This window comes from Lonchura striata, chromosome 1A (genome assembly GCF_050655825.1).
Source record: "Lonchura striata isolate lonStrDom1 chromosome 1A, ASM5065582v1, whole genome shotgun sequence".
Lineage (NCBI taxonomy): Eukaryota > Metazoa > Chordata > Aves > Passeriformes > Estrildidae > Lonchura > Lonchura striata.
Window position 1 is genome coordinate 70,613,247 of NC_140741.1, and position 27,504 is coordinate 70,640,750.

The window sequence follows — 27,504 nt, forward strand, 5'->3', positions numbered from 1 at the left end:
TTGTGTTGGTTTAATGACTTACAAGTAATTCCTCATGTGCCTAAAGCTTCTGGTTGTGTTCAATAGACTTGATGCATGTTACTGTTCCCTGTTTGATCCCTTTATTGTTAGCATTTTTTACTTTACTCTTGTTTGCTTGCAACCAGAGTCTGTAGAGTTTTGCCTTTTGATTGTCTGTGGTATTCTCTAATAGAAGTAATGTTTTAAAAATACCATATTGAATCCAGGGTCTTGTAAACTCAACTTTTACGGACAGAAGTGAGAATAAATGAATGAGAGTCAAGAGAAAATTATTTTAAGTGCAAAAAATAAGGTGTCAGTCTAAACCTGTGCAGGTTTCATAAGTATTCAATTACAAAAATGGATTTAATTATAAAACACTAAAGCAAGTGCTAAAGCAGACATATTCTACAGCTAAATTAGCTTAGAACAGAAAGGCAGAGAAAATTACTAGAGAAATGTCCATTATCTATATTTAAGTAATAACTGGCAGCTATGTAGCTATTACTTCTGCTAGAGAAAAAGACAGGAAAAGTATGAAAACCACACTAAATCATTTGCTTAAAGCCTAGTCTAGAGCACTTGCATCTCAGGATCTTGTTCCTTAGTAATAAAATTTATTTTCTTTCTCTAGTACTGTGCCTGCCTCAGAAATGACAAAAGAAATTTAAAATGCTGAAGCAGCCTTAAATATGAGTCATGAATGATGTGTCAAAAAATGTGTATTATAGGATTGGTCTTTCTACATCTTTACTCTGTGGCTGTTTCTGACTCATAGAATTTGTACATGTATATGCTTATTTTGGAAGTTAAAACTGTTAATCTTGCAAGTTGCTATTCTGTATTGTTTTAAATCACATGATGGCAATTAATTCAACACAGCTGTACAGTCAGGCAGGTTTCTGCTTTTTTTGAGTTCACAATTTTGAACTTCTGTTCTTTCCTGCACTCCCAGAAATTGAAGTATCAAGCACGAGGGTCTTCGCCAGACATTCGACAAATTGACCTCGATGTGAACCGCACATACCGAGACAACATCATGTTCCGGGACAGATATGGTGTGAAGTGAGTAAACTTCTTACTTAAAAAGAGATTTTAGCCTTCCTTTGGATTCTGTATTTTTCTCCCATTATCTAATTCAGAACGAAATAAAGCAGTATTTTTGTATGTGAGCATTTAATTATTGACAACTATAGGCCACGGTGCTTTTGGATTTCTTCAAAAGGTTTTGTTTCATTTTTTTTTGCTGCCACTAGAGGAGGAATATTAGGCAGCTGTCATCTTTAAAAATGCTTAATAGTGAAAAAAGTGGGGATGCAAACATCAGTATTGTTGCTTGCTTGCAGCATCAGCACCCTGATGAGAAGAAGAGGGTATTTTTCCCCTTCTGTCTCTGTATTAGTTCAGTTTTTAATCTCCTTTTCTTGCCAAGGCAGATTTTATGACAGTGTGCTGTTCTCAAAAAATGGTACTCAGAGCTGTGGATTTTAATGTGATAATAAAAGAAACATTTTCTTACATTATTATTCTAGATATTTTGTGGAAAAATCCTGAACCAGGGGAATTTCTCAGATGGCTGTAAGGGAGGAGCACAGAGCAGAGATTCTCAGGCTGAGGTGGTTCTGTGCAGCCAGTGCAGTTCTGATCCATTTGTGCAGGGCTGGCAGTGCCTGTGCTGCTTGGGCCTCTCTTCCTTCTGTGCACACATTTCAGATGTCAGCAGAAGCCCATTGCCTCCTCAGTTTGGGGTTAACACAAGCAGAGCCAGCTCCAGTCCCTGTGGCTGGTGTAACCACCCCCTCAGAGTCCACAGGAAAGCCTTTGGTTGCCTAAAGCAATTTCACACTTGGAATAGATCTTGGAATTACTGTACATATATTATGCATTTCCAGCAATGCCTCCATGAAAAATTCAGAAATCATTTCACATAGCAATGAAATAAAGTCCCCTGGGTAAGTCAATTGCTTGTTTGACTTTTAAGTAGACTGTATGTCTTTGAAAGTTCATTCTTTTACAGGTCTTCAGTGCTACCATCTAGTGTAAATAATACTGAAATCACTGTTATTCTGTGTATGGAACTGTGAGATTGAGATTGAGCTCCTTTGCTCAGTTTCATGTGGTCAGCTGAGGGTACAGGAGGTTCCTGTGTTCACTGGGGACCTGTTAGTTTGTCATTGTAAATGAGGCTCCAACTTAATGTCTAGTACCTTATAACACTTCGGTTACTGAAGAATGGCTAAACTTCAGTTCTTAAACCAAAATGTCGCAATACAGGTGTTTTGATAAAATTCTCCGATTTTAAAGTATAAAGTTTAACGTATAAATCCTCTTCCCAAAAGAAAATAAACACCTTCTGGCTTATGTTTTCTTTTATTTAGCCTGCTAATATCTCTTTCCATTAATTGATTAGTAACACGGAGAAAATTTCACTGGACAGAAAAAGGGCAATATGCAAAACTCTGCTGTTAAATTTTTGTAGTTTTACTTGTAGATGAAAGGAGGCATTCAGGTATCCAGATTCTCTCCTGAACAGGTGACAAAAATTAGCTGTGAGTTTAAAAGTTGATTATGAGAGCTCTCCACTGTTACTTTCACATGCAGCTTGGAAAGAGCAGAGTTGTGCTGGTGTTGTTTGGGGTTTTTGTCTGGCTACCTTCACAAGTTACACTGTTTTACAGAAAGCAAGGGACCTCTACAAATCTCTCTGTAATTCTAGCTCTGAAGTACCCAGAGATCAACAGAGGGCTGAGCACAGGATGCTGGGCCAGAGTTAATATTGTTTTTCTTCAGTTTGACAGTAGCAGTCACTAGAGCAAACTTTAATTTCAGTGCCAAGATTAAGACACCTTTGTGGCTGCCTTGTGTATTTCACATCTTCACTTCTACATCTCTGTTTGGAATCAGTAACAGCTGTTAGTGTTCTGCAAGCACAGAAAACAGGTTTGGGGAATTTAATTTTTGGCATTCAGAATAAATCAGTGTTTCAAATGTCACCCATGCAGTGTTTCACTTTACCTGTCTGTAAATGTGATGATGTGCCACCACTCTCTTCTAAAGTATATTGGTAATTTTTGAAACATTTCAACATGTAAAACATCATAAAGGTGCTAATTACAAAACAGACTAGAAATCATAAGCACTTATCATTGTGAAGTATGGTTTATCCTGTTCTTTAGTACTAGACAAGTTAAATTGGGAAAACATTTTTCCAAAATGCAGTTCACTACTTCTATGTTTTTCTGTTTTTACAAAATATATTGCTATAGTATTTTCATTTTCTGCTCTTATTTCTCCAGGCAACAATCTTTGTTCCATATTTTAGCTGCATATTCCATATATAATACGGTAAGCTGTGTTCCTTCACACTTAAATCTGGTTTCTCTAAATGTGCTATACGATAATAACTTGCATTTCTTTCTCCCTTAAAAAAAAAAACAACAAACATTTCAGAGACCTTTGGAAGTACATAGAAAAAAAAATATTTGTTGACATATTTTGAGCTGAAGTTAAAATAAAGCACCTGAATTATGAGTTTTACTGGACAGACTGAACTACGCTTACAGTTTGTAATAAGAATAATGAATTTGTGTTGTGCTGGAGTGTTATGTGACTGATATTTTCCCCCACTATGTTATCTGCATCCCTTTCATTTGAATGATGGGGAGGAAAATTCTGCAGAAAGATGCATGTTGGAGTCCAGAGGTGTATTTCATAACCTGAAAGGTTTTAAAAATTTGGAATTAGTTTAAAAGGTTGCATCTTCTTTACATAAGTGCTTGGTCTTGGCTGCAGTCTTGAATGGGATTTATTAGAATGGGGTTTCCAGACTATATCAACAGGGTTAGAAGCTTATGTATTTTGTAATGTCTTTTGGCTGTATCTAAAAATAAAAGAAAAAGAAGTGCCTTCATGTCCACATTTAACTGGGGTTTTAATGCACTGTCCCCTCATTCCCTGGGCCCATATTGAGCATTTCTGTACATCTTCCATTTTAAATCCACTAGCAACTCCCTAGAAGTCAATATAAAATATGTTAGTTTTAGAAGAGGAAAGAGAAATTAAAGCATGTACTTGAATTAAATACTGGTTTGTTTGGATATTTTCAAAGTTCTAGAAAATGTAATCTTTCTGTCTGACCTTTTCTACCTTGTATAAAATATTGGACTGGTATTTTCAAGTTGCATGAATAATTATGTTTAAAATCAATAATCAGAGTGTAATGATGAAAGTATTATAGTGAACTTTTTATTTTGCACTTCTTGTTGTATTTTTCCTCTTAATGTATCACAGTTCTTATGCTTTGGTTTAATCTCTAGAACAAAGTTGTGATAGGAACTTGTAAACCTGAAAAAACCTCCTCAACAATTATGTAATTGTCCTTACAAATACTTTATTGATGGGGTTATCTTTGCAGCTGAATGATAGTGACAGCTGGTCCCTGCCATAAAATTCAGAATTAATAGCAGAGGAAGTACTTAAGTTCAGTTTTGGAACAATATTTTTTTCTTTGGGTTTATTACAGTTGCTTGCTATTGGGCTGCTAAACTTGAGCAAGTTTATAGTTAAAAGTCACTCTTGAAAAATCCTGTGTTTATCTGATGGTGCCCTTACTGTAAACAAGAATAAAGCCAGATATTCTCACCCTCCATAAAACCCCAAAATTAAAACTAAATGAGAAATGCATCCATTAGACAAAAATATGATACAGTAACTTGAAAATATTAGTACTGACCAAGGATTTCAGTAGTGAGTTTTAATGAGCAATCAATACCTCCAGGTTACTTTTCAGTTGGAGGGGGTTGTGCATCATCCCTTCTATCAATCAATATTTTTAATGTTTAAATATGAAGTGTGTTTGGTGGGAAGCTTTGCCAGCAGAACAGGCATCATCTTTCCTCCACTAACTCAAGGAAAAACTAAAAGCTTATGGCTATGAAGCTTTTGTTTCCAGCATTTTAATATGTCCACTGTATGATTTTCAGGAAGTTGGATACTGTCAGGGAATGAGCCAGATCACAGCTTTGCTCCTGATGTTCATGAATGAAGAAGATGCCTTCTGGGCTTTGGTGAAACTTCTCTCTGGTCCAAAGCACGCTATGCATGGTATGGAGTTTCATGTCAGTGTATTTAGGTTTCAACCTATCTTATTTAAGCTGTAAATTATTTGAAAATGAAACTGTTCTGCTCTGATTGGTCAAAAATAAAACATAATGAGAGCTTTATACTTGGGGGAGGTATTGAATGTTACTGAAGCTCTCATCCATAAGAGAGAGTAATGGTTTTTATATGTGATATCTTTCAAATAGTTCTTAATGAAAATCAGATGGTTTCCTCTTCTCTTATTCTCTCAGGGAATGTAACCAATTGAAAACTGGTTATGTAGACATCTATATAGCAATAAAATAGTAGTGGAAGCCTAATACAGAATGTGTTAAGTAATATTGCAGCTGTGCTGTCGTTTGGCAGGACAGGAATCTACAGTAAAAACTGGACTTGTGTTTAGGCATGAACTTCAGGCTTCTCAGTTTTGTCTCTACCTCATGTCTCTACACAGAATTTCCTGCTCTCATGGTATTGTTGCTCTTATGTTATTGGTAGTTCTCTCCTTCCTTGCCAGATTTGGTATGATCTATGCATATTCTGTGGCTGTTGGTATGAAACAAGTCCAAATTCCAAAACCTTTGTGATGTTGTAGTTCTGGTAATTTAGTAAAGCTGTGGTTCTTGGAAGCCTGAAAAACTGTCATCCAGAACTTGGGCTTTTTAGCAAATTTCCAACAAGCTCTAACTGCTTTTCCCTGCTGAAGAATTTCTCATTTTGTGATATCTTCCTTCCCAGGCTTTTATTTGTTCCTGAATGTTATTCACCCCCAAAACAAAGGGATAGTTTATTATTTTGCTGTTTACAGTTCTGCAAAGCTATCAACTTGGTGGGAGTAAAAAAGTGTGATCTGATGTCAATGTCATAAATGAAATTTTGAATTCATCAAATATCAAAAGATTTTCTTGAAGCTTTACACAGTGATAACACAGACTAAAAACATCTTGCAAAAAACCCCCAAAACAACCTATAGATTTCATAATAATCCAAACCTGTGTAATTGTAGCCATGTAGAATATTGAGCTCCTCAAAGCTCACAGAAAATGCTTACTTTGGGGGAAGTAAGTAAAAATCAGGTCCTTATTTACCAAGTCATGTGCATGATAAACAAGAGGATAAACACAGGTAGATGAGTTGCTTGAGATGTTGTAGACCTCCTTCCTTCCCTCCTTTATTCCTGTCACACACCTGTCAAGTGATGGGAGAGGACATGAGGGTGCTTTGAGTACCCCAAGGCTTGATGAACTTCTCCACAGGGCATATGAACCATTGTGTCACAGCTTTATCATACACACTGAAAGGGTTTTGGCAGTTCCTGCTAGGCAAGTTTGCATTTATAGAGGTTGATAAAACTTTAATTATAACTCATATGTTCCAAATCTATCATTTATTAAATGTTGCCAACTAGTCTAAGGTTCTGCTTTCAGCAGGTTGGACCAGATAATCTCCAGAAGTCCAGGAAACCTAGATTTCCTGTGATTCCTTCAATTTATGTGTTTTAAATGTCACTGTGCATCTGTAAATATTCCTGTAGATTCTGGAAAGGAAACATTAAAACTGACTTAACTGATGTCATATTATAGTTTGCACTTTGTATGTTCTTCTTTGGGGAAAGTAGCTTAAAGCCCTGTTTGTCAACTCTTTAAAGCTGAAGGAATTTCAGTTCCAAATTGCCAATATCCATGAAGAAAAACTTCTACAGTTGCACTTGATGCCACTGACCATCAGATAGTTCTCCAAAATGGGCATCTGCCTATGGAAATCATGGGAGTTGGCTAAGTAATTAAATTAGAATTACATTGGCAAGATTAGGATGGTCAAAAACTTCTCCCCACAGACAGGGTTTTTCATGGTTTTTTTTTTTTTCAATTTTACCTGACACAGTAACCTGGGATACTTTTTGGTTGCAGCCCATTAGCCAGACTAATTTCTAGTACAGAAACTACATGAAATCAAGAGATGAATTTGGCCTCTGTAGTATTTCATATTGTATGGATGATGTAAAGTCTCTAAATGATAAAATGCAGACATCTGACCCTGAAAATGATCAACTTTTTTGGAAGTTTTTTTCCATTGATCTTTCTTAAAAATTCAAGATAATGAGTTGGTATATGTAAATGTGAAAGAGCAACCTTCCATGGAAAAAGAACCTTTATTGTTATTGTTGATGGCTAATTAGCTTTGATGTAGTCACTGTTTACAGTAAGAAAAACACCAAATGCCTTGCCTGTGTTATTGAAATTTCCTAATATAAAACCTGACATTTAAGTATTGTAGAATTTGCATTTGTATCTATGAAATACTAAACCTGTGTGAATCTGAGGTAGTAAATCTTATGTTTTAGTGACTGTGCACTGAATTGCACAATTGGTAACAACAAAGGCTTTGCTTTTTGGTTTGGGACTTTAGTCACTCTTTTTAAAGAAGTTGCAGGGCTACTATGGGTCTGTACTTGTTCTTCCGGTTTTCAAACTGCTTAAAATATATTGGAGTTTTTAAATAAATTTAACTCTGCTGATACCTCAGCTGGGAAGGGGTCTTAGAGTTTTCCATGTGTAATCACTAAAATAATTAGATGGGTTTTTTAATGTCCTTTGTTTCTGGTGTGTGAGCTCAAAGTCTTTACTTGTAGGATATAATCATGATATTTGTCTTGCTAGAATATCACTCTTGTCTTTTTTTATGGTCTTTTCTTCAATGCAGTTCTAGTAGATACCTGTGCTGTTTGCCCTTCTATAATGAATTTTCTGCGCTATAATTTCAATTTTAGTGGGTGAGGGTTGTGATTCTTTGTTTTGGTTTTCTTTTAAAGAATAAATGTGGTTTCCACATTATCTTATATTGGTTTGACTAATGTAGGACTGATGGATCTACTGTCATTCGTCATTTTGATCTAATAATGGTCACTAAGGGAATGTACTGATTGTAGCTATTTAGGCAGGGGTATGTGCATATCTGTATAGAAACAATATCAAAATACTGTTATGAATATCTCTTCAGATCCTGTGGTCTTACAGAAGGATAATGTTCTTGGAGCTTTAGTGGTTTTTTTTAATGTCATTTTATAGTACAAACACCTGTTAAGTGACCAACTTCTTTTCTTAGGTTTTTTTATTCCTGGTTTTCCAAAACTGATGAGGTTTCAGGAACATCATGACAAAATTCTGAAGAAATTTTTGTCCAAACTTAAGCAGCATTTGGTAAGTATTTATTTCACTATGCAAGCCATGCAAATTTACAGCTTTCTACCTTGTTTCAGTTCAGGTGAACCCACTAAATCAAGAATAAGCAAACTTCAGGAAAACAAGTGAAGTTTTAAAAGGCAGGAGTGCTGTTGTTTTCATTATAGACAAAGTTATGGTGCATCTTGAAAAGTTGTAAAATTATATCCTAAGAGTGATTAATTTGGATGTCTGTCTCACTTTGGACCTCTGAGTAAAGGACAGTGTGTGGTTCTTCTTTTTGGCCTTGTGTGAGCTTCTGTAAGCAAACTGATGCTAGAACATTTTATCAGGGGGTTCTTGTATGTTTAGCTTGTGGTTCATCTCTGAACAGAGGTGATTATAGGACCAACCAGTTTTAATTTCTGTTTAAAAAATAACCTTGATAAGAGGGGTTAATGGTCCATTCAAGCTACATGTAGAGTTTTATCTTTTTTAATGTTTTTAAATAGAAAATAATATTTTTTTTTAAATATTGGCTATATTTATTCTAAGATGTAAATTATTTTCCTAATGGGAGAAAAATGCCCTGTCAGTAGGCATCAAGAATTTTGTTTAACAGTACATTTGTACTGCCAGAATCCAGCTACAGTTCTTAAAAGGTAGTGTAAGAGATGCTCACTTGCAGTAACATTTTTTTCCTAATTTCTTCTTGTGAGTATGTCACTAAAATGAGCCAATGTTAATTCCTCAAAGACAAAAGTAAAGCGTGCACATAAACCAAAGGGATTTGGTCCATTGTTTATTCAGTGTTCGTATAACTCAGTTCTCAAATTTGGTCCATAATTTTTGGCAAAGCTGAATCTGGCAAGCATAGAATATGATGTTATCCCACAGTTAAAATTCAGGATTTGTTAACGTTTCAGCTTTTACTCTGGCTTTTCTTCTTACTGTGCAAAGGACTTAGAAGAGCTCCATGAAGCTGCAGAGAAGCTTTAGCAATCTTTGAGTGGGTGTCATACCTGATAGATTATCTGTGCTCTAGGACAAATCAGGCCCCTTAATTAAGAAATAAAATTACTTATCAGCCTACATCCTGTTTGAGGCCCACTGGTCAAAGAATTTGGTTGTTTTCCAATAATTTCTGGTGGATATGTATTTTTGTAAGGAAGTCCTTTCAGTCTTGGGCATGAATTGTCAGCCTTGCTACAGAGAAAATGAAAGACTTAATGGACCCTGTGCCTGAACTTGGGTTGCCCCAGAATATTGCTTTATATTCTTGAGAGAGGATTTGATCCTCTGCTCCCTCTGTCCCAAGAACATGATAAAAATCTAGGATGTATTAATACTTTAGCACCTCTAAATGCATGTTCTTCAGGTGGTGAAATTGATGAAGAAAAGCTATAAAAACCAGAATTTGCCTCTGTTGGATTGAAGTAACAGTGTCTTATATAGTTAAATTAATTATTTATGTTTACTATTGAGTACATTAGCCTCGAGGGGAAAATGTTTTTTAATGGAGAGTCCAAGGCATTACCTGGATTTTTGAAAGTATTTTTCAACTTCTGTGCTGTTTGCAGGACTCCCAGGATATGCCCACCAGCTTTTACACAACCAAGTGGTTTTTCCAGTGTTTTCTTGATCGTGTGAGTATGTTTTTCTTTCTGTTGCTGTTTTTAATTGTGACTTGGGGCAGACTGTTTTCACAGCATTGCCTGATTCTGTCATTGCAGACTCCCTTTACATTAAGCCTCAGGATATGGGATATCTACATACTTGAAGGAGAGCGGATTCTCACTGCTATGTCTTACACAATTCTGAAACTGCACAGAAGTAAGAGAGAAATCTGTCAAACATTTGAAACCTAAACAGAGGTTCAGCTAGTTTTGTTCTCATTTTGTGTAGTTTGACCTTAATGTGTAAAAAATCTTAGTTTTCCACATGCCTTATGCTGCTTCTAACAGATAATTTTCATTCCTTATGCACAAAAAGTTAAAAATCTTTGCTTTATTAATGTGTGTGTATTGTGGGTTGATCTTGGCTGGATCCTGGTGCCCACTAAGATGCTCTATACCTCACTTATCAGCAGGACTGGGGGAAGGAGAAAACAAGATGGACTTTTCTGGACACCAGTGCAGCACTGTGAGGGCACCTGTGGGGAAAATTAACTCCACCTCAGCTGGGCCCAATGCAGTGTGATTGTCAAACAGAAGTATTTATTAGAGTAAAAAAGTTGTTTGGACCTCAAGTAATTTGTATTACTGACTAAACTATGGGGAAAAGTGTGGTAGTTTCGTGGTAGGGAAATGGCTTCTTAACCCCCACAGGATTTAAATCAAAAAAGCACACAAAGAATCAAGACTGTGCCACTAAATGCTGAAAATCTACCAGCAAATACCTCAGCAATGAGGAATTACCGGTCTGTGGCACTTTATACCAATGTTTGTCCAAGAATGTAATTCAAATTCAGAATTTCTCTAGTCTGCCTGTGTGACCTTCTCCTATATCTCTTGACTTTGGGTGAATTAAATTTGAGATTTTGAACAGAACCGTCTAAAGCATCTATGTCTGGTTCCCCAGAGTGACTTGGCATCCTAAGTTCCAAGGACCCAAAAAGCTTTTGAGGGTGGATGTTGGCTTCTAAATAGATTTGAGCATTTCTAAGGATGATACCTTGTAGCTGAACTTTGAGACACTCCTCCTGTGGGATTTTGGCTTTCTGTGAAGTCATTTGACTCTTATGTAAATGCAGAGGTCATTGAGGGCCCCATAGAATCAATGTTTTAATTTCCTTGCTAGTTTATCCTTCTTGAACTGTGGTGATGCTATCTTATTGTCTCACTGGGATGTTTTCATTAGTTTGTTCATAAACAACTTTGAAAAATGGAACAGGTTACCTTCTACATTATTGCACTTGAGAAAGCTAATCATTTGGAGGCAAATCATTAGGCTTAACATTTTGGTTTCTCTTCTTTATTTGCAAACAGATATCTACTTGATTTTTTTTTTTTTTCACCACTCTTTTAATGGGAAGACCTGAGGGAAAAAGTCTGAGTGTGGATTTGCTTGCTTAGCAAGTACACAGCAGCTTCCTCCAAGATCAAACACTGGCAGAACCTCACGGCTGGCAGAGAAGCTGGCAGAAGACAGATTCTGATTTGTTTCCCAATTTCTTGTCTACCCTCAAAACCATGGATGGTATAGCTATTCAGTCAGTGTCATTGTAGAATGCACGCCAAGAGCATTTTTATTACAGCACCAAAACAGTTTTTTGTGGTTTCCATATTGAAATTATACAGCTGAAACTGTTGTGGATGTACAAATGATGAAAAAAGAGACATAGGTATGCAGTTACAGCCTTGCAATCGACATGGCCTTATTGCTGTGTAACAAGGGAAACAAAAATAATCTGATAATTATAAAATGACTTTCAAAATATGACCTGAATTTTCAGAGAGCCTAAAGCAATGGTTCTGAAGTGTGAACTGCCATCATCATTTCATTGGGAGTTAATTCAGTTGTGAACGAGGGTGCTGTAAATAGCGATTTTTAAAATGTTTATCTGCTTTTCAGAGCTCCCAATAAGAGAGATGATGTCTGTTGTACAGATCCACAGCAGTGGTTTTAAGTTGAGGATGCTGGCTGACAAATAAAGGCCTGAAGCTGTTGGACATGAGAAAGCTCAAGGAGGATGACTTGTAGTTCGTTTTCTGAAGGTGCCCCTTTTTGAAAAACATCCTAAGTAAAGAATAATGTGTAGAAAGGATTTCCACAGTGACTTGCAAGTGAATTTTTAATGTATTTTTAGATCTCTACTTGTAGAAATCTGTTATCTGCCTAATTAACAAGTGTTTTTCATTCTACTTTGAAAACAAAAGCACCTCATGACTAAAGTACATTTTTGAGTGTTCATTATCAAGATATCTTAATGTATAATGTAATCTTTTCTCCTTATATAGAGCATCTGATGAAATTACAAATGGAAGAGCTTGTAGAATTTCTGCAGGAGTCTTTAGCCAAGGATTTCTTCTATGAAGATGACTTTGTAATAGAGCAGCTCCAAAATTCTATATCAGAATTGAAAAGAGCAAAGCTGGATTTACCAGTAGCTGGTAAGAAACTTGCAAATATGCAGAGTTAGATATTTGGAGTTATTCACACATTGGTAATTTTTTAAATGTTAATTAATGCTGTTGAAAACTGTGCAAATATTTTCCTCTTCATCACTGCATAGATTTGGGGAGTTTTTATCCAAAAATATTTTACAGTGTAAAATCACCACTTTTCCTTTTGTGAATTTTCCTCTTTTTTTTTTTTTTTTGTTTACTGTTTTTAAGGCAATGACAAAGCACTGTGAAAAGTAGCATGTTCTGGTAATTTTATTAACTTGAATTTATAAAACCTTTCTGATAGAGGTTCAAATACCAAGGTTTCAAAGTGTCTGAAACACTACATTGCCAGGGAATCCAGACTGTTTTGTAGATTGATTAGATGTGGACCAAACTTCAGGTCAAATAGCTTCTTTTGTTTGTCAAATCCAGATTTTTAATTTTTTGCAAGTGATAAACTTGCTGGGTGTTTAATGGAATAGTTTTCATTATTTATTTTTAGCCTTTGTACTTTTTGGTTTCAGATAAGAGATGGTTGTTTCACGTGGCCTTATGAAATGTATATGATCTCTTTTTCTTAAGAGTCTATTTTCTTCTCTATCCCTATCTCTGTAGTCTTTAATTAGAATTTTTCATGTAATTACTCAGAGTCCTTCTACTTTATCCTTGCTAATTGTAGAAAAGTATGTGAGAACATTTTTTTTTTAAATTAAAAATATGGCAGAACTTACCTTGAAGTTAATAAGTTGCTGTGGTTAGCTTTCAGAAGTTAGGAAGTGACAGAGTAAAGGTTGCCTGTGTGGCATTGTTGTGATAATTTGTTCTTTCATTAATGAACTTAATTTTTCTGTTTCTGTTGACATTATTTATTGCATGTAGTATTGGGCTGTGTCAGAACTCCTCATCACAAGTAAATACCTGTTTTACCTCCTTCTTCAGATCTGTTCCTATGAAGTACAAACACTTTCTGTGTATTTTTCTTATTTTGCTTCTTTTCTGAGTTCCCATTTCTCTTGCTCCCTATTCCTGTGTTTTGCTCTGTTCCTGAATTTCTGTACAATCTGTCCATCAGAATTTCTTCCACCCACAACAGGTCTTTCTGCCCTTTTCATCTGTTGCTTCCCCTTTCTCACCACAGCATTCCTATTCTATCATCTCTCCGTCCTTTTTCCCCAAGCTGAGTTTCAGTTTTGACTTTCTCTTCAGAAGAAGTTGCTCTTTGTCCCTACACTTCAGCCAGGTGCTGTCTCAGGCATCTTGTGCAGTGGGTGACAAATCTGAGAGCAGCTGTGTCCTTCAGCATCAGCTCCACACCACCATGTTAGAAGGAGATAGATCATAGGAGTCCTGTCTGCTCAATCCTAAATACAGAGTTCTTCATGGTTATGTTTCAACAGTGAGGGGGTTATCCCAACCGCTTCACTTCTCTGTGGATGCATAGATTTTTTTTATGATTCATCAGTGAAAAAAGTTCCACCTGAAACTCTGGTAGGGGAAGAATTGGGAAAGATTTTTGTAGTTTGCTACTTGGTGGAGATAGTGTATCTTTCAGCCTAGAAAATCACATGTATGTAAGTAATGTGGAAAATATGGAATTTACTGGAAATTTTCTTGATGCAGAAGGCAGACAGTCTGTTCCTAACTTGTTTGTTTTAAGGCCTTTGTTTTGATAGAACATAAAATGTATCCAAGTGAAAGTTTGTTTGAGAAGACTCTGAATTTTCATAGAGAATTCAAGGAGGATTTAGGCGACATAAGAGCTACTCCCCTTGTGACAGCGGTGTGAAAATGTGAGACTCACTGAGTCTTCTTGTGGATACCAACAGCAAGGAATGGTGACTTTGTCTTCTTCTTGAGACATTTTGGCAGTGGGATGCAATTGTTCAGTTTCAAACCATGCACACTTAGGTGTAACCTCTGATACAGTGAGCTGACAGCATGCTAAATGTTTTGGGCCATACATAACTTCTTAATTTTGCTAGCTAAAGAAAAATCAGAAACAAAATGTCTTTCTTGTGTTGTTTTTTTTTCCCATGAACATGAATGAGAAGGTTTAATTTTAAAACAGGAGGAGCAAAGGCAAAGTGAAGTGTATGTTGGTGCTGGAATTGAGCTTTTTCCTTTTTGATTACAGATTAACCAGGGCAAGCCTTTCTGTGTGGTATGTTTTTGCTAGGGGTAGAAGGGAATGTTATTTAACCTTTCACAGACTAAAAATAAGATGCCTTCAGCCTAATCCCTGGGAATCTAGCTGACTTTTCTGCTCTTATTACTTGAGTGAGGCTGCCACATTTGTCCTTGGTATGAATTTCATAAGCCTTTGCTTTTATTTTTTTGAGTTTTCTGCACTCTCTTAATTTTGGTTTTATTGATTACTGTCTTCAAGCAGTGTTCTCTTTCAGGTTTTGAACATTCTCTAGACATTCAGCTTTGCTTGTGTGTTGTTGATAGGATACCAGGTGCCCTCCTCAGCTGGGCAGAGGAGAGAAAACAAGAAAAGACTTCTGGATCAATACAAGGACAGGGAGAGATCACTCAGCAATTGCCATCATGGGGAGAACAGACTTGACTCGAGGAAGTTAACTGAATTTGTTAGCAATTAAATCAGAGTAGGATAGTGAGAAATAAAACCTTTATAAAAACCTTCCCCCACTCTTCCCTTCTTCATGGGTTCAAAGTCACTCCCCTTTTTTTTTTTCTACCTCCTGCTTCCCAGCAGCACAGAGGGGCAGGGAATTGGGGTTGTGCTCAGTTCATTGTACATTGCTGCTTCTTTCTTCTGTGATGAGGACTCCTCACACTCTTCCCTTTCTCAAGGGTGGGGTCCCTCCCACAGGTTGTCAAAACCTGGCCATGCAACACCCATGCAAATGTTTTACTACCTTGAATTCCACTGTTTTTCTTCTAATTTCATCCAAAACGTATGGAATATATGTGATATGACCACAAAAAATACCAGCGTGCTCATTTAAGTATTCACTGAGAAATATTTCACTCATTTAAGTAGCCTGAGAAAAGAATGTTTATTTTAGTTTTCTTATCTGAAATCAAAGCACTGCTTCCTATCTTGTTCTTTTTTTCTTTTACACTGAGCAAAAATTACACCTTTAAGAGCTAAAGTAAAAATGCATGTTAGGATCAAGAAAAAAAAAATCTTCATCTTGCAGTTGCATCAGTATCAGTCATCCAGGAATAGCAGTGAGCTAATTAAGCTCAGTGGAATTTTCCATCTGGCATCCTTTGTTAGGCGGTATAGATTTTCCTGCCCTAGTAGGGTAAGCTGCAGTAGGATATTAAAAGAGGTAATAACTTTTGTGTTACTTTAAAGTGGATGTCTGTTTATGTCTGATGTAGCTTTCTCTGGCTCACTTCTTCCATGGCTTCTCTCACTGAATTAAGGAGCTCCTTGTTCCCTTCAGAGCAGAGAAAGAAGGGACTTGTTTAGTATTTTCTCTCTGACAAAGCCCTTAAAATGCTCAGCCAGAAGAAATGCGTGTTCAGGAGATCTTGCTAATTTTGGCTATCAGTGATTGGCACTGGTTTTGCCAATACCAGGGCTGTTTTGCATAAAGAAGGCCAAGGATTTTCTTCCTTTCTGTGCTGATTTCCAGCAAGTGCTGACCAGTGTGGGGCAGCCCATACTTAGCAACTCCAGCCTGCAGAGGTGGTTTGAAACTCTGATGTTGTTCCTACACCCCAAGGTGGGTATCCCTCTATTCCCATGACTCTGGAGACAGGGGTTTGTGTGCTGAGCTCACCTTTGATTGGGGAACTGTGGTTTTTGAGACCTTGGAGAAGGGAGACTGTGACAGCTGTACATAGAATCTCTCCTTGAAGGTACTCCTCTGACAAAGCCTCAAAAAGAAAAGGCATTTTGTATTTTTTGGATTGCCTGGAATGTGATGAAGAATGTCCATACCCTGGCTGGTTCTTGAAGAGCACTCTCACCTAAATCTGTGTGACTGTACATATTCTCCTGGAGTCAGATCCAATGTAAATTCAACCATCTCTTACTTAATTCAAGGGTGATATTAAGACCATAATGAGAAAAATTTTCTTGGTATACACCATTGATTTCCAAAATTCCTTGATGCAAATTGTTTCCTTGTCTGTTATTTAAAACAGCAGCTAAATTATATAAATGCTCACAAGATATGGATAGAATTTATAGCTTTGCTGTAATTTTTTTCCTGTAGGACTACATGAATAATGCAATGCTTAATAAACAATATTTATATATGGATAGATTTTTATAGTGTCTGACTTTAATAAACAGAAGTGCTTACCAGTGAAAGTTTCGTATTAAAAATATGTTGCTGAAAATAGTTTATTAATCCAGTGTTTTGTAAACAAGACAGCCAGGCCCATTTTCAAGGTGTGAGGCCCCTCAGGTCTCTTCTTGAGACAGTTTCTTACCTGTGTTTTAATATAAGGGTCCTGAAAAGGGTGGGCAGGGTTGGATTTTTATGACAGAAAGTTTATATAATAGACTTTGCAGCAGCTGAAGGCCTTAAATCAAAGACAAAGGTCTTGTACCTTAATTTTAAAGCAATATTGGCAAATTTGGAATCTGCTTATGTCCTTGTGATTGACACCACTTTTAAACTGCAGTTCTTCTAGTTTTCACAATCTTTTCTGTATTTGGTGAAAACTAGAAAAGTTTGAATCTTGCATTTGCCATAAATTTTAAAATGTTTATCTGATATTTATTTTTGAAATTATTAAATTTATTATCAGTATATTTTATTTGATAATTTATTTTACACAGTAATCAGTGATAGTGCAGAAATGTATACTACCTCAGTAATCTATTAAATAATGTCTGTTCTCTCTTGTTAATGAGCCTTCTGGCAGCCATAGCAATAGAAAAATATGTAAATCAGCTTGACTTTCCTGTTTCTGATGGTGTCTTTCTTTTGGTTGTGTTTTGTTTCAGAGGAATTTTGGATTTTTCTCTTGTACTTCAAGGATACACAAGTAGCTATTTCAGACAATGCACTGAATTCTTTAATAAACTAAACTATTTTTTTCTACTTTGTTTTTTGTGTGATGCAGCTACTTTACAATACTATGAACTAAAGTAATATGTGGAGTTACACTAATACAGTTAGTATATATCCTAAGCAGTTTTAGACTTTGGCTTTGCATCATTTAAAAATCTTTGCTGTTTAAAACTTGCATGTTTCAACACATGATCCAAATAGTTGTGTTGGTCATTGTTCAGATTGCTGTTTAAAACTGACTTTTCAAGAAAGTGTATTTTCTGGAAGAAATGTTGAATTGGGAATGTAAAACAGTGGTTAAGTTTAGAAATTTCTTTTTTGCAAGAGCACCTTACAGATGTGCAGCTCATCACCTGTATCGTCTGCCTAGTAACCAAATCTGTTAAGATTTCTGTTGTTTATCTGAATGCAGATGTTTATACAATAAGTTTTCCTTACTGTCGAAGTGACACAGCTGCAAGAGAGGCAAACAGTGCTTTTAGTTTCCTTTTAAGTTGTCCAGCAGTATTTCAAGTAGCAACTCCTTTGCCAAAGATGGCATATAAAGGAAGGAGGAGCAGAGGTTGACTTTTCAGACAGCAGCTAGAGATTCTAGTGCAGACACTCAAATTTCTTTAAAATTTACTTGGTCTTGTAAACTGAAGAAGATGGGATGTCACTGGTCGAAAATAAACACAGAATTTCAAGTTGTCATTTTAAGAGTTTTTTTTTTTTATGACCATTACTATCCTTGAAAATTGTGTTAGAGCAGTCAAAGTGCATGTATTCTGGTGCTGAAATTAAGGACTAGACTGTTATTCACCGGAGAGAGCACTTAAAGCACTTTACTCCAATTATATGTCTGCTACTCGATGCACGAGGCTGTTAGTGCCTCCTGAAGCAATTATCTGTAAAAGTCTTGTAGTGGAGATCGACTTCCACTGGGTGGTGGCCAAGGCTTGTTTGAGCAGGAGGAAGTAAAGAGTCAAACTTTCTTTAATATGGCTTATCTTTCTTATCTTTTGGGGGACAGTCAGATCTGCTCATATTTGCTTTGCTCCTTTTCTTGTCAGGGAATATGTTTGCCAACAACAAACACAAGCACCTGGTGGTTCCTTGTTTTGCTTAAGTTGTCTCCCTCTATTTCCATTGTTCTCCTTCCTCACCCATTTTTTCGCCATATTTCCTTTGTTGTTTACTTATTTTATGCTATGTTGCATAGAAGCAAACTAAATCACTACCTTTCTTTTAAAGAAAAAATAAAAAATCTATAGTTTCTGCTCTGTAAACTCTGATACAAGCTATTATAGTGCTTGTTTTTGGGAAAAGCCAGTAACTAAACTGTCTAGAAACCTACTCTGTTGAAGGAAGGAAGGAGATAGGGATGAAAGTAGACACATCCATATCTCACAGGAATACTGGCAACTTGGGAAAAATCTCATTACTCAGATTGCTTCAGAGGACAAAGGGACTTTTTTGATTATTGTACAGGTCAGAACAGTCACAGCTGAGCTAGACAGCTATGTCTTAACTTCTGGTTTTAAAATGCTTTCAATTCTTGTATGTAAATACCACAGATTGTATAGAAAAGCACTTATCCCAAAAGTACTTCTTGTAGAATTTGGCAGTTTCTTCATTTCTCAGTCTGACAGTGAATTAACTCAGATCTTGGATCACCAACACAAACAGATATCCGATTCAGTTTCCTTAAAACATCCAACTGAAATTTCTTCCGGCTCAGATCTGAGGAGTTTGAACAGTGAGTGTAGGTGAAGTAGTACAGGAGATGGTTGAGAGCTGTGTGTGAGGCTTTAGGCAGACTTGGAGTGGGAGAATGTTAGATAAAAGAAACAGGGCTGGAAGGAATTGGTGCTTTTGCATGCTTGTCTGGCGAGCTGTTTGTGTTCCTCTTCAGGTAGGGATGTTTGTTGTGACTTGGTTTCTTTTGTTTGCTTTTGCATGATGGTTTTTTATCCTCAGCTTTTTGCTTTTATTACCTTTTTTCTTTCTTTCTTCCTAGCATGCAGTGTTGTGGGTTTCTTGCTGTTATTGCTGATAGTGGGCTGCTTTAAAGCATTCCCAAACACAGTTGGCATGCTCTTTATGCATTTGAAGAGTGTCCCATTGTAGTCATGTGCATGGTGGTAATTTGGTTATCCTCTACTTGTTTGTTTTGTGAACTTTTTTGGAACTTCTGGAGGTTTTCCTTGAGTGTTTTTTGTTTGTTTGCTTGTTTTTTTAAGTTTTTGTTTCACTGGAAGTGGCAACTCTCTGTGTGTATAGGTATTTATGTATGATCTGTACACTTCAATTAGAATTAAGTAGCCATTTTGCAGTTTCAGAAAAATTCCTTAGAAGGTGACTGGTTTGCAAGATGTCTTTTTGCTGCAACATCATAGATCCTTACACAATTCCTTTCCTCTCAGTGCTTTTTTATGGCTGGAGGTGATCAGTGCTGGAGCACCTTTGAACCAGAACAAGTCCTGTTCTGGTAGCCTTCATTCCTGAGTTGGTACCTCCAGCAACGTGGCCTTGCTTAGTCCCACAAGGAGATGTGGGTGACTGAGCAACCACTGCCCCTTGTTGGCATCCAAGGTCAAGTTAAACCAAGTTTTGTGGACGTCCTGTGGCTCAGGTTCAACCTGTATTTCTTCTTTTCTCCCCTGAGCCTTTTTCCACACGTTCTCATTGTTCAGTATTTTGTTTTCCCTGACCGCACTGAGCTCTGGTGTAACCGCTATAAACATGGTATCACGTTCTTAAAATGCAGAGGTTTTCTTCTAAATGAATTATTCTCTTGCAATATTTTCCTTGTGAATTAGTGTTGAGTTCTAGCAATTTCACTGCAGACATGGAAAGATTTCTCTGATAGTCATTTTACAGCTGTTATTCCTGTTATAGGATGCATTATATAGACCATGCAGCCCACATATGCCTGGCTGTAGGGTGTTCCCTTACCCTGAAATGAGAAGAAAAGGTGACACAAAGCAGCCTCGATAAAATTCAATAAAAATGTCTGCAGTATTCTCACTTGGGTTTATTAGAGCTTAATGGTAATTAGGAAGCCTTAAGTGTGTGAAATTAAAAACCAAAACCTCACACAAACCCTACCTTTATAGTGCAACCTAGTATATTTAAAGGAATCTACTATTGCTCTGTAGGCATTTCTTAGAATAAAAGCTGGGAGAAAATAAATCAGTTCATGCTTCTGATGACCCTGGGCAAATGAAGGAAGCATTGCAGCTACCAGAGGAACTGGTCTTCAGGTTTTTATATATATGACTAGAATATTTTAACTTAAAGTGTGGAAGAAAGTAAACACTTTTTCTAATACATGTCTTCTATACAAGGACAGAAATTAAATAATTTAGCAATGCTGCAGAGCCATTTTCTTGTGCTATTCCATAACTACTTTGGATCTCCTGGAGGCTATAAATGGATTAGCAGCCCATAAAGATTAGTTCTGTATGATTTAGATGGCAGGTTTTTTGTATGTACCAAAGTATCATTTCTTAATGCAGACTTCATGCTATTTTCACATGCAAGATTAGTGAGACTGAAAGCACTGCAATCTATGGTTTAAGTATCAGGAATATTTATTATGTGCAAAATTCACTTTTATTTAGGAGACAAGGTCTTCAGCTTTGCCTGATGGTGTATTTGAGGATGCAGATAGAATTAAGTGATACAAATGCCTCTTGCCAAACAGAAGTTCAGAAAGTGAACTCCTATTCACAAAGACTAAAGGACACTTTTGGAGAGGCTGGTGCTGCAGTCAGTGTATTGCAGAGCTGTTAAATAATCTCTTTTACAGCATCTGTGCAACTCCTTCTTTTGTCCCCTGATCTGTTATTCCAATGGTGGAACCCTCCCTTGCTGGGGGTGCAGGTCTGAGAGCCCTGTTCCAGATTTTATTTTGGAATAGTGGGGGCCCATATGGAAGGAGACCAAACATGAGACTTGTAATTCCAAGAGCCACTGACTGTAGCCTAGTGCTGAGGCCTGGCCTCTCTGTGTGTGCTGTATGTGAAGTGAGGTTTTGAAATTTTTTCTGAAGCAAAGGGTAGGTTTTACGTTTCCATATGACCTTTGGCCCTTACAAAGAGAAATCAAGAAAACACTAGTTTAATTGTTTGGCAAATCTAGGCTGTTTCTATTAAATGCCTTTATTTAGTTAACTTGTTCTTATCTTATCATTGTGTTCTTCTCTGCTGTCCTCCTGCAATGGTCTGCCTGGCTCAAACTGAGAGGTTTCTTTTTGTTTATATAGCAACTGATCCATGCTGGTAGTTTGTTATGCTGTTATAACAAATAACAGTCACCTTGGCTGCTGGCTTTCCTCAGTGTATCTGTATCATGAACCACTCATCAAAGACTGAGTTCCTGCTCATGGCTGTATAAATGAACATAGCTCACTTGTAACTACAGCCCTTGTCAGGGAGAGACATTGTGTGTATTCACTCCTGTGAACCCTTATAGACAAACAAAAATAATTTAAATTACAAATAGCTAGAAAGTGAGGTGCTAGCTCTCTGATCTCTGATGGGAAGAGATTCTACAGTCCTTGCCTTAGGAAGAAGCAGGGATTAGACAAAATAATTTTACCAACAACCATTTTATGTAATTTATTTTGCATAGCATTTAAGCAAGGGTAGCCAGCAATTTCTTTTTTCCTCCCTACAACAGAGCTTCTGTTTATAAATAGATACACAGTGAATAGGACTTGTTTGGTAGTGCTGACTTTAAAACTTTTGTGGTTTTTGTTTTTTAAATGCTGAACATCAAATGAATTAAATCTAGATTAATACATTTAATGAGAAGTGCATGACCTTTTCTTCTTATAATGGGAAAGTAATGGATTACACAATTAAATAAGTTATATGCAAGTAGATATGATAAAATACTTTGGCTGCAATTATGGAGGGCATTGACTGCTAAGGAGAAAGATTGCAGTAGAAAATTTGATGTGAATTGTCCTGTGAGCAGCATCGGGCCATGAAACATTTCTTCGTTGTTTCTGTATGTCAGTGTGGGTTGCTCTGAGTCCCCACACTGTTGATGTTTACCACTGGCTGTTGCAATGTGTTGAGCTCCAGTCTGGGAGAACTTTCCATTCAGTCCTTGTTCTGTAAATGATGTTCTTGTGCCCTGCAGTACCCACCCATGGAACACTCAATTGAAACCATGATGTAGCCAGTATTGGTGTCAGCTGCTTCAGTGATTCTGTATTCATAAAAAGCTGAGCTGAAAAAAAAAAAAAATCTGTGTATAGAACCTTTTACTAGAGGTTTTTCATACTGAGGATGAAATTTCTAGACAGGAAAGGGGGAACAATATCATAATTGTGTAGATGTTAATGAGAAGCTTCACCCAAAAACTGAAGTGAGAGATGTTCAGAGATGTCATCTGGGAACTTTATGCATGTGAGGGAGGAGCTGATGGTGTGGCTTGCTAGAGGTGAATATTAAAGGATAAATGAATGGAAAACAATCTGTTGGGAGAGTAATATTGGATTTTTAAAGTGGACAAAGCAGTTTGCTTAATGTAACAATGTGAGGAGGGTTCCGTACAGAGTAGGTACTATAAACAATATGTTATCTAGGAAAATTAGGGTTCTTCCATCAGTATCATGATAGAGCAAAAGTTTGGTGAGATTGCATCAGCTGTAGGAAGGAATAACTGGTTGGGATGAGAGGCTAAAGAAAATTGGTGTTCAATGTCAGTATACAGAAGAACCTTTGAGGTGTTCAGCAGAATGGTGACCCAGAGGGAGACCCAGTTAATTTCTAGCTATTTGTGCTTGCATGACAAACAGATCAAAGAAGTTTCCTACACAAAGGTGAATTTATGTTATTCCTCTTCTTGTTTTAGGTAAAGAAGATGAATTTCCAAAGAAGCCGTTGGGGCAGATTCCATCAGGACCTCTGCCTTCTGTGCTTAACTCTACTCCAATGCTTAATGGACAGAACAGTACTGGTACACAAGCAGCAAGAAGGACAGAGACAAGACCATCCACAGAAGAAGAACCAGAAAGTTCACCAAATGACCGAAAAAGAATCAATTCTGTGGAAAAGAAACCTTCATTAAAACAGCAAAGGATTCGACCAGTAGAGACACAAAACAGTTTGCCTAAGAATGAGGTGGATACCAGAAAAAAGCCTCAGCCAGCAGAGCAAGACAACTCAAGTCTATACAATAATGCAGCTGCTAATCAGAATTCTAATGCTACTTCCAATACAAGAAGGGAATTTGTACCTAAGTGGAATAAACCATCTGATATCAAAATAATGGAAAAGACAATGCAACTTACTGCAGAGGTGAAAGGGAGACCAGTAAACCATTCTGTTTTGGGCCCACCACCAAGTCCTGGAGAAATGCAGCCTTTGAATGTAAAGCAGAAGGTGGGGGTTTTGGATGCTGATGAAGGTAAGCGAGAGTCTAATGCATCTCAGTATGACAATGTTTCAGAGGATGAAACTGAGAATGAGACTGTTGTTGAAGAAATGCTTGAGAGAGCTCATCCACAAAGTCCTAGGCATGTAGCATTTTCTAATAGTCCAAGAAAGCAAATGGAAAAAATACCAGCTCCATTAAAAGTACCCAATAATTTTACTTTCACTTCACAGCCCAGATCTCCAAAATATACATCTCATTCTGATGGTCCATCTCATGGACTGAATGTAAAACAGCCACTGCCAGGTTATAGTAATCCTCCTACTTACTATGGGAATTCTCCAAAGCATGTTTCCAGTATAGGCAGTACAAGTTCTGCATCTCTGCATTACCACGGGAATCGGCCCAGCCCCTCTGGAAGGCCATACGCTCCTTTTATGTCAGTAGATTATTCCCCAAATAAACTGCAAATTAATTCCTATCCTGCCGGTCGCCAAACTCCTCTTTCACCAGCCCCTACTCAGACAGAAGTCGCTCCTGTTGATGCATACACCAGCAACTCGAGATCCTCTCCAGGTGTCAAGTTCATAATCCCTCCAGATTATCTACCAGAGGAGAGAAAGTGTCTGGACGCCGCCTGCATCTACAGACACTACAGGCAGCATTGGAGCCAAGACCTTAACAAAGGCCACATGGATAATTTCCAGAAATCCCAGCATTTTCAGCCAACACCTTTACAAGACCACAGTCTTCCTGCTGTTTCCGTGGGTAGTCCAGTGAGATACAGGACTTCCCCAGCCTTGGAAGAGAATGGTTCCCCACAGTACCAATATGCAAACCCATCAGCTCAAGCCCAGCACTATCGGAACAGAACCGATGGATTGTCTATGCATGAGTCTGTGCTTCTCTGAGAATCTGGCTGTGCTTAGTAAAATGGCAAGAATCAAAACCAGTTGAACAGTACTGTGTTAGTAGTATCCTCCTCAGTTCTCTGAAATGTGGATGGTCCGTGTGAGTTCAAAAATAACGACACTATTTCAGAGATGTTTCAGACTTTGGTTGAAAGCTGGTGGAGTTCTTGGACTTGCATGGAAGCTACTGGAAGTGATCTAATGCACATAGACATAGCAATAAGCTCATTTACATCATGTGGTTCATGCTGTTGTTGCTCCTTACATTTTAAATAACTCGTGTTACAATCCTTATGCCTAAAACTTGTAACACACTGAAAAGTTTTGACTGACATTGTTAATGCACTGTACAGATGTGTGCGTGTGTGCGGCTGTGTGAGTGTGCACTTACAGTACACAAACTCATATGGAAAAGAGCTAAAGAGTTTAAATTGAAATTCATTTAACTTTGGGCAAAGCTTGTGAAGTACTTTTATTTCATATTATTTTTCTTTGTAATTTATTTGAGAAGCCATTCTTTTTGAATGGGAATTTCTGTCATTTTTATACAACTGCCTCAGCATCCCATCATCTGTTCTGGGCAGGACAGATGCTTTGGGATTATTAATTTAATCATATGTGAGAGTTAATTTCCTCTCCTTTGACTACTGTTTGTCATTTTACTCAGCAGGAAGGAGAAGGCAGGAAAAAGCAGAAAGCCAAAAATGTTTCTCTAATCTGGCTAAGAAATGGTGCTTAAATTTAGGGCAGTGTTTAGGAGTTTTTTAAGTGCATCAAAAATGGAGAATTTGTACCTTCTCATCCAAATCTACCTTCAGAATGTCATTCTATATGCAAAAGACTGAAGCACAGTGAGACTAATGCCAGATACAGAAATGGTGCTGCACCCTTCACTTTTTGCCATGCTGTGCTGTCAGACTCAAACTGGTTGCAGGGCCAAATCTCACAGGTATCAAAGAATTGCACAGCTGGTTGACACCTCTGTGAAGTGCATGCAGGAGTTTGAGCTTTGCTCCAAGCTTGGCATTCCTTGAGCTGTGTGAATATGCAGTGTCCCTTGTCGAGTGGATTTTGTTGTGTTTTGCCCTTTTCCCCCCACATTGCTGGTGGGTTCCTGTCTGTGGTGGGACGTGTGCTGCTGTGCTGTCGGGCTCACACTGCGCGGTGTTTTACACTAAAATGACCCTGACTTGTTGTTAACAGGAACCTTAAACTCCTGCTGATGTAAGTAATTCTAATTAGTGTTTGCAGCCTTTTCTACTTCGTGTTTTCCTGTCTGTTTTGACTGTGAATTGGGGGTGAAATTAGAAGCAGGTGAAGTGGCACGTGTAGGGTGGAGTCCTGCAAGCTGCAGGACACACTGACCTCTCTCCCGGAGCTGAGGCAGAGGAGGGTCTCACCAGGAGAGGTCCTTGGAGTGCTGAACAGAGAGATTTCTCTAATACTGAAGTACTAAACATTGTTATCAACACCAGTTTGGAAGGTTGTCCTGTTCCCTTTTTTTTGTAAGGTTTGTTAACCGAAAACATAGAAATGGATATTATTTTTTTTTCCTTTAAAGAATGAGCTTTAGTGCCTATTATTGCTGCAGGTTGGCTCTGTAAGTTTTAAGGTACAGAAGTAAAACAATTTTTACAAATGGAAGTAACATTTACGTAGTATGTTTCAAAACATTTTTTTGTGTGTATATAACGTATCTGATGTAATTTTTAATAACTGGGCAATTTTATATTTTAAAAATTGCAAACTGCAGCGAAGTAACTGTAGCCAAGCACTACACTGAAATTCTAAACTAAAATTGTGAAGATAAATATTACTTGGGCTTACTTTAGTTCTGATTGCTTACAGCAGCTTAGAAATGTATGTATATAATATTGTGGCTAAGTGTAATAATCTCAGTGTTTAATGATGGTTCTGTAATTCATAATGAAGCTGTACAATTTATTTGTGCAAACAACTTGAGGCTCCAAAATATGTATCAGCATTAGTAAATACTGTAGATTTTTATATATAAAATATATACACACTATTTTCTTATTTCATCTGCAACAGTTTTATAACTGTGTACCCTATTTTGATGTGACTGTATTTTTAACATGTTAAAATAATAATAATTAAGCTTATGTTGTTTTGTCTTTCTTAATTTTTTTATTACCTCCAAACTGGACTTTAGCTATTCTCAGCACAAATAATTGCTTTTCATAAATGAATCATGTGTATATATATGATGTTTCCTATTTAATTTGTACATGTTTATTTTTAGACTAAGCAGTGTGCATAAAATCTATATAGTGCTTTTGCATTATTGCAGAAGTGGCAAGATTATTGATTATAGTTTATTACACTGCTAAACCATAGCCTGTCATTTGCAAAAGCTAGGAGCATAAACTGTGATCATTATTTTCTGGTTTTGTTCTAATAATATTACCCAATACCAGTTTAAAAGAGAATTGTTGGCATAAGGAATTTGCAAAGTTGCATTGATCAAAATGCAAAATAATAGTCTTACTGTGGCTTCTGTCTCTCACATGTTTGGAGGATGCTATTGAGTTGATTTTTTTAAAAGAAAAGCAACCCAGCCTTGTGTCGTCTAATTGTAGTGCAAAATACAGTTTTATTTTCATTTAATTGGACAAACCAGACTCAAGGTACAGCCATTTGAGGTTTGAATTTGTGCCAGTAACAAAACCCACTTGATGATGCAGAGTGAAGGGAGACGCAGCTGTGCCAGTGCCTTGCTGGTGGAGGGGCTCATCTCAGTGTCATGGCTTAGATATCCTCACAAGAGCTTTGCTGTCATTGTTTTCTTTGATCTGAAAACAGTGGAGTGGTAAATACCAATATAAAA

The 27,504-nt window shown here is 37.2% G+C and overlaps 1 protein-coding gene across 5 annotated transcripts in view; it reads left to right on the forward strand.

The window, feature by feature from the left end:
• Nucleotides 1-26,776, forward strand: part of USP6NL (USP6 N-terminal like) — a 111,249-nt gene extending 84,473 nt beyond the window's left edge. For all 5 annotated transcript variants that reach the window (XM_021530972.4, XM_085568638.1, XM_021530974.4 and 2 more), the window contains 8 exons: nucleotides 956-1,065; nucleotides 3,297-3,345; nucleotides 4,983-5,103; nucleotides 8,206-8,300; nucleotides 9,842-9,907; nucleotides 9,995-10,094; nucleotides 12,221-12,373; nucleotides 23,224-26,776. In XM_021530972.4, coding sequence (XP_021386647.2) covers nucleotides 956-1,065; nucleotides 3,297-3,345; nucleotides 4,983-5,103; nucleotides 8,206-8,300; nucleotides 9,842-9,907; nucleotides 9,995-10,094; nucleotides 12,221-12,373; nucleotides 23,224-24,656 — 2,127 coding nt within the window. In that variant the 3' untranslated portion in view covers nucleotides 24,657-26,776. The remainder of the gene's footprint in view (nucleotides 1-955; nucleotides 1,066-3,296; nucleotides 3,346-4,982; nucleotides 5,104-8,205; nucleotides 8,301-9,841; nucleotides 9,908-9,994; nucleotides 10,095-12,220; nucleotides 12,374-23,223) is intronic.
• Nucleotides 26,777-27,504: the final 728 nt, after the last annotated feature.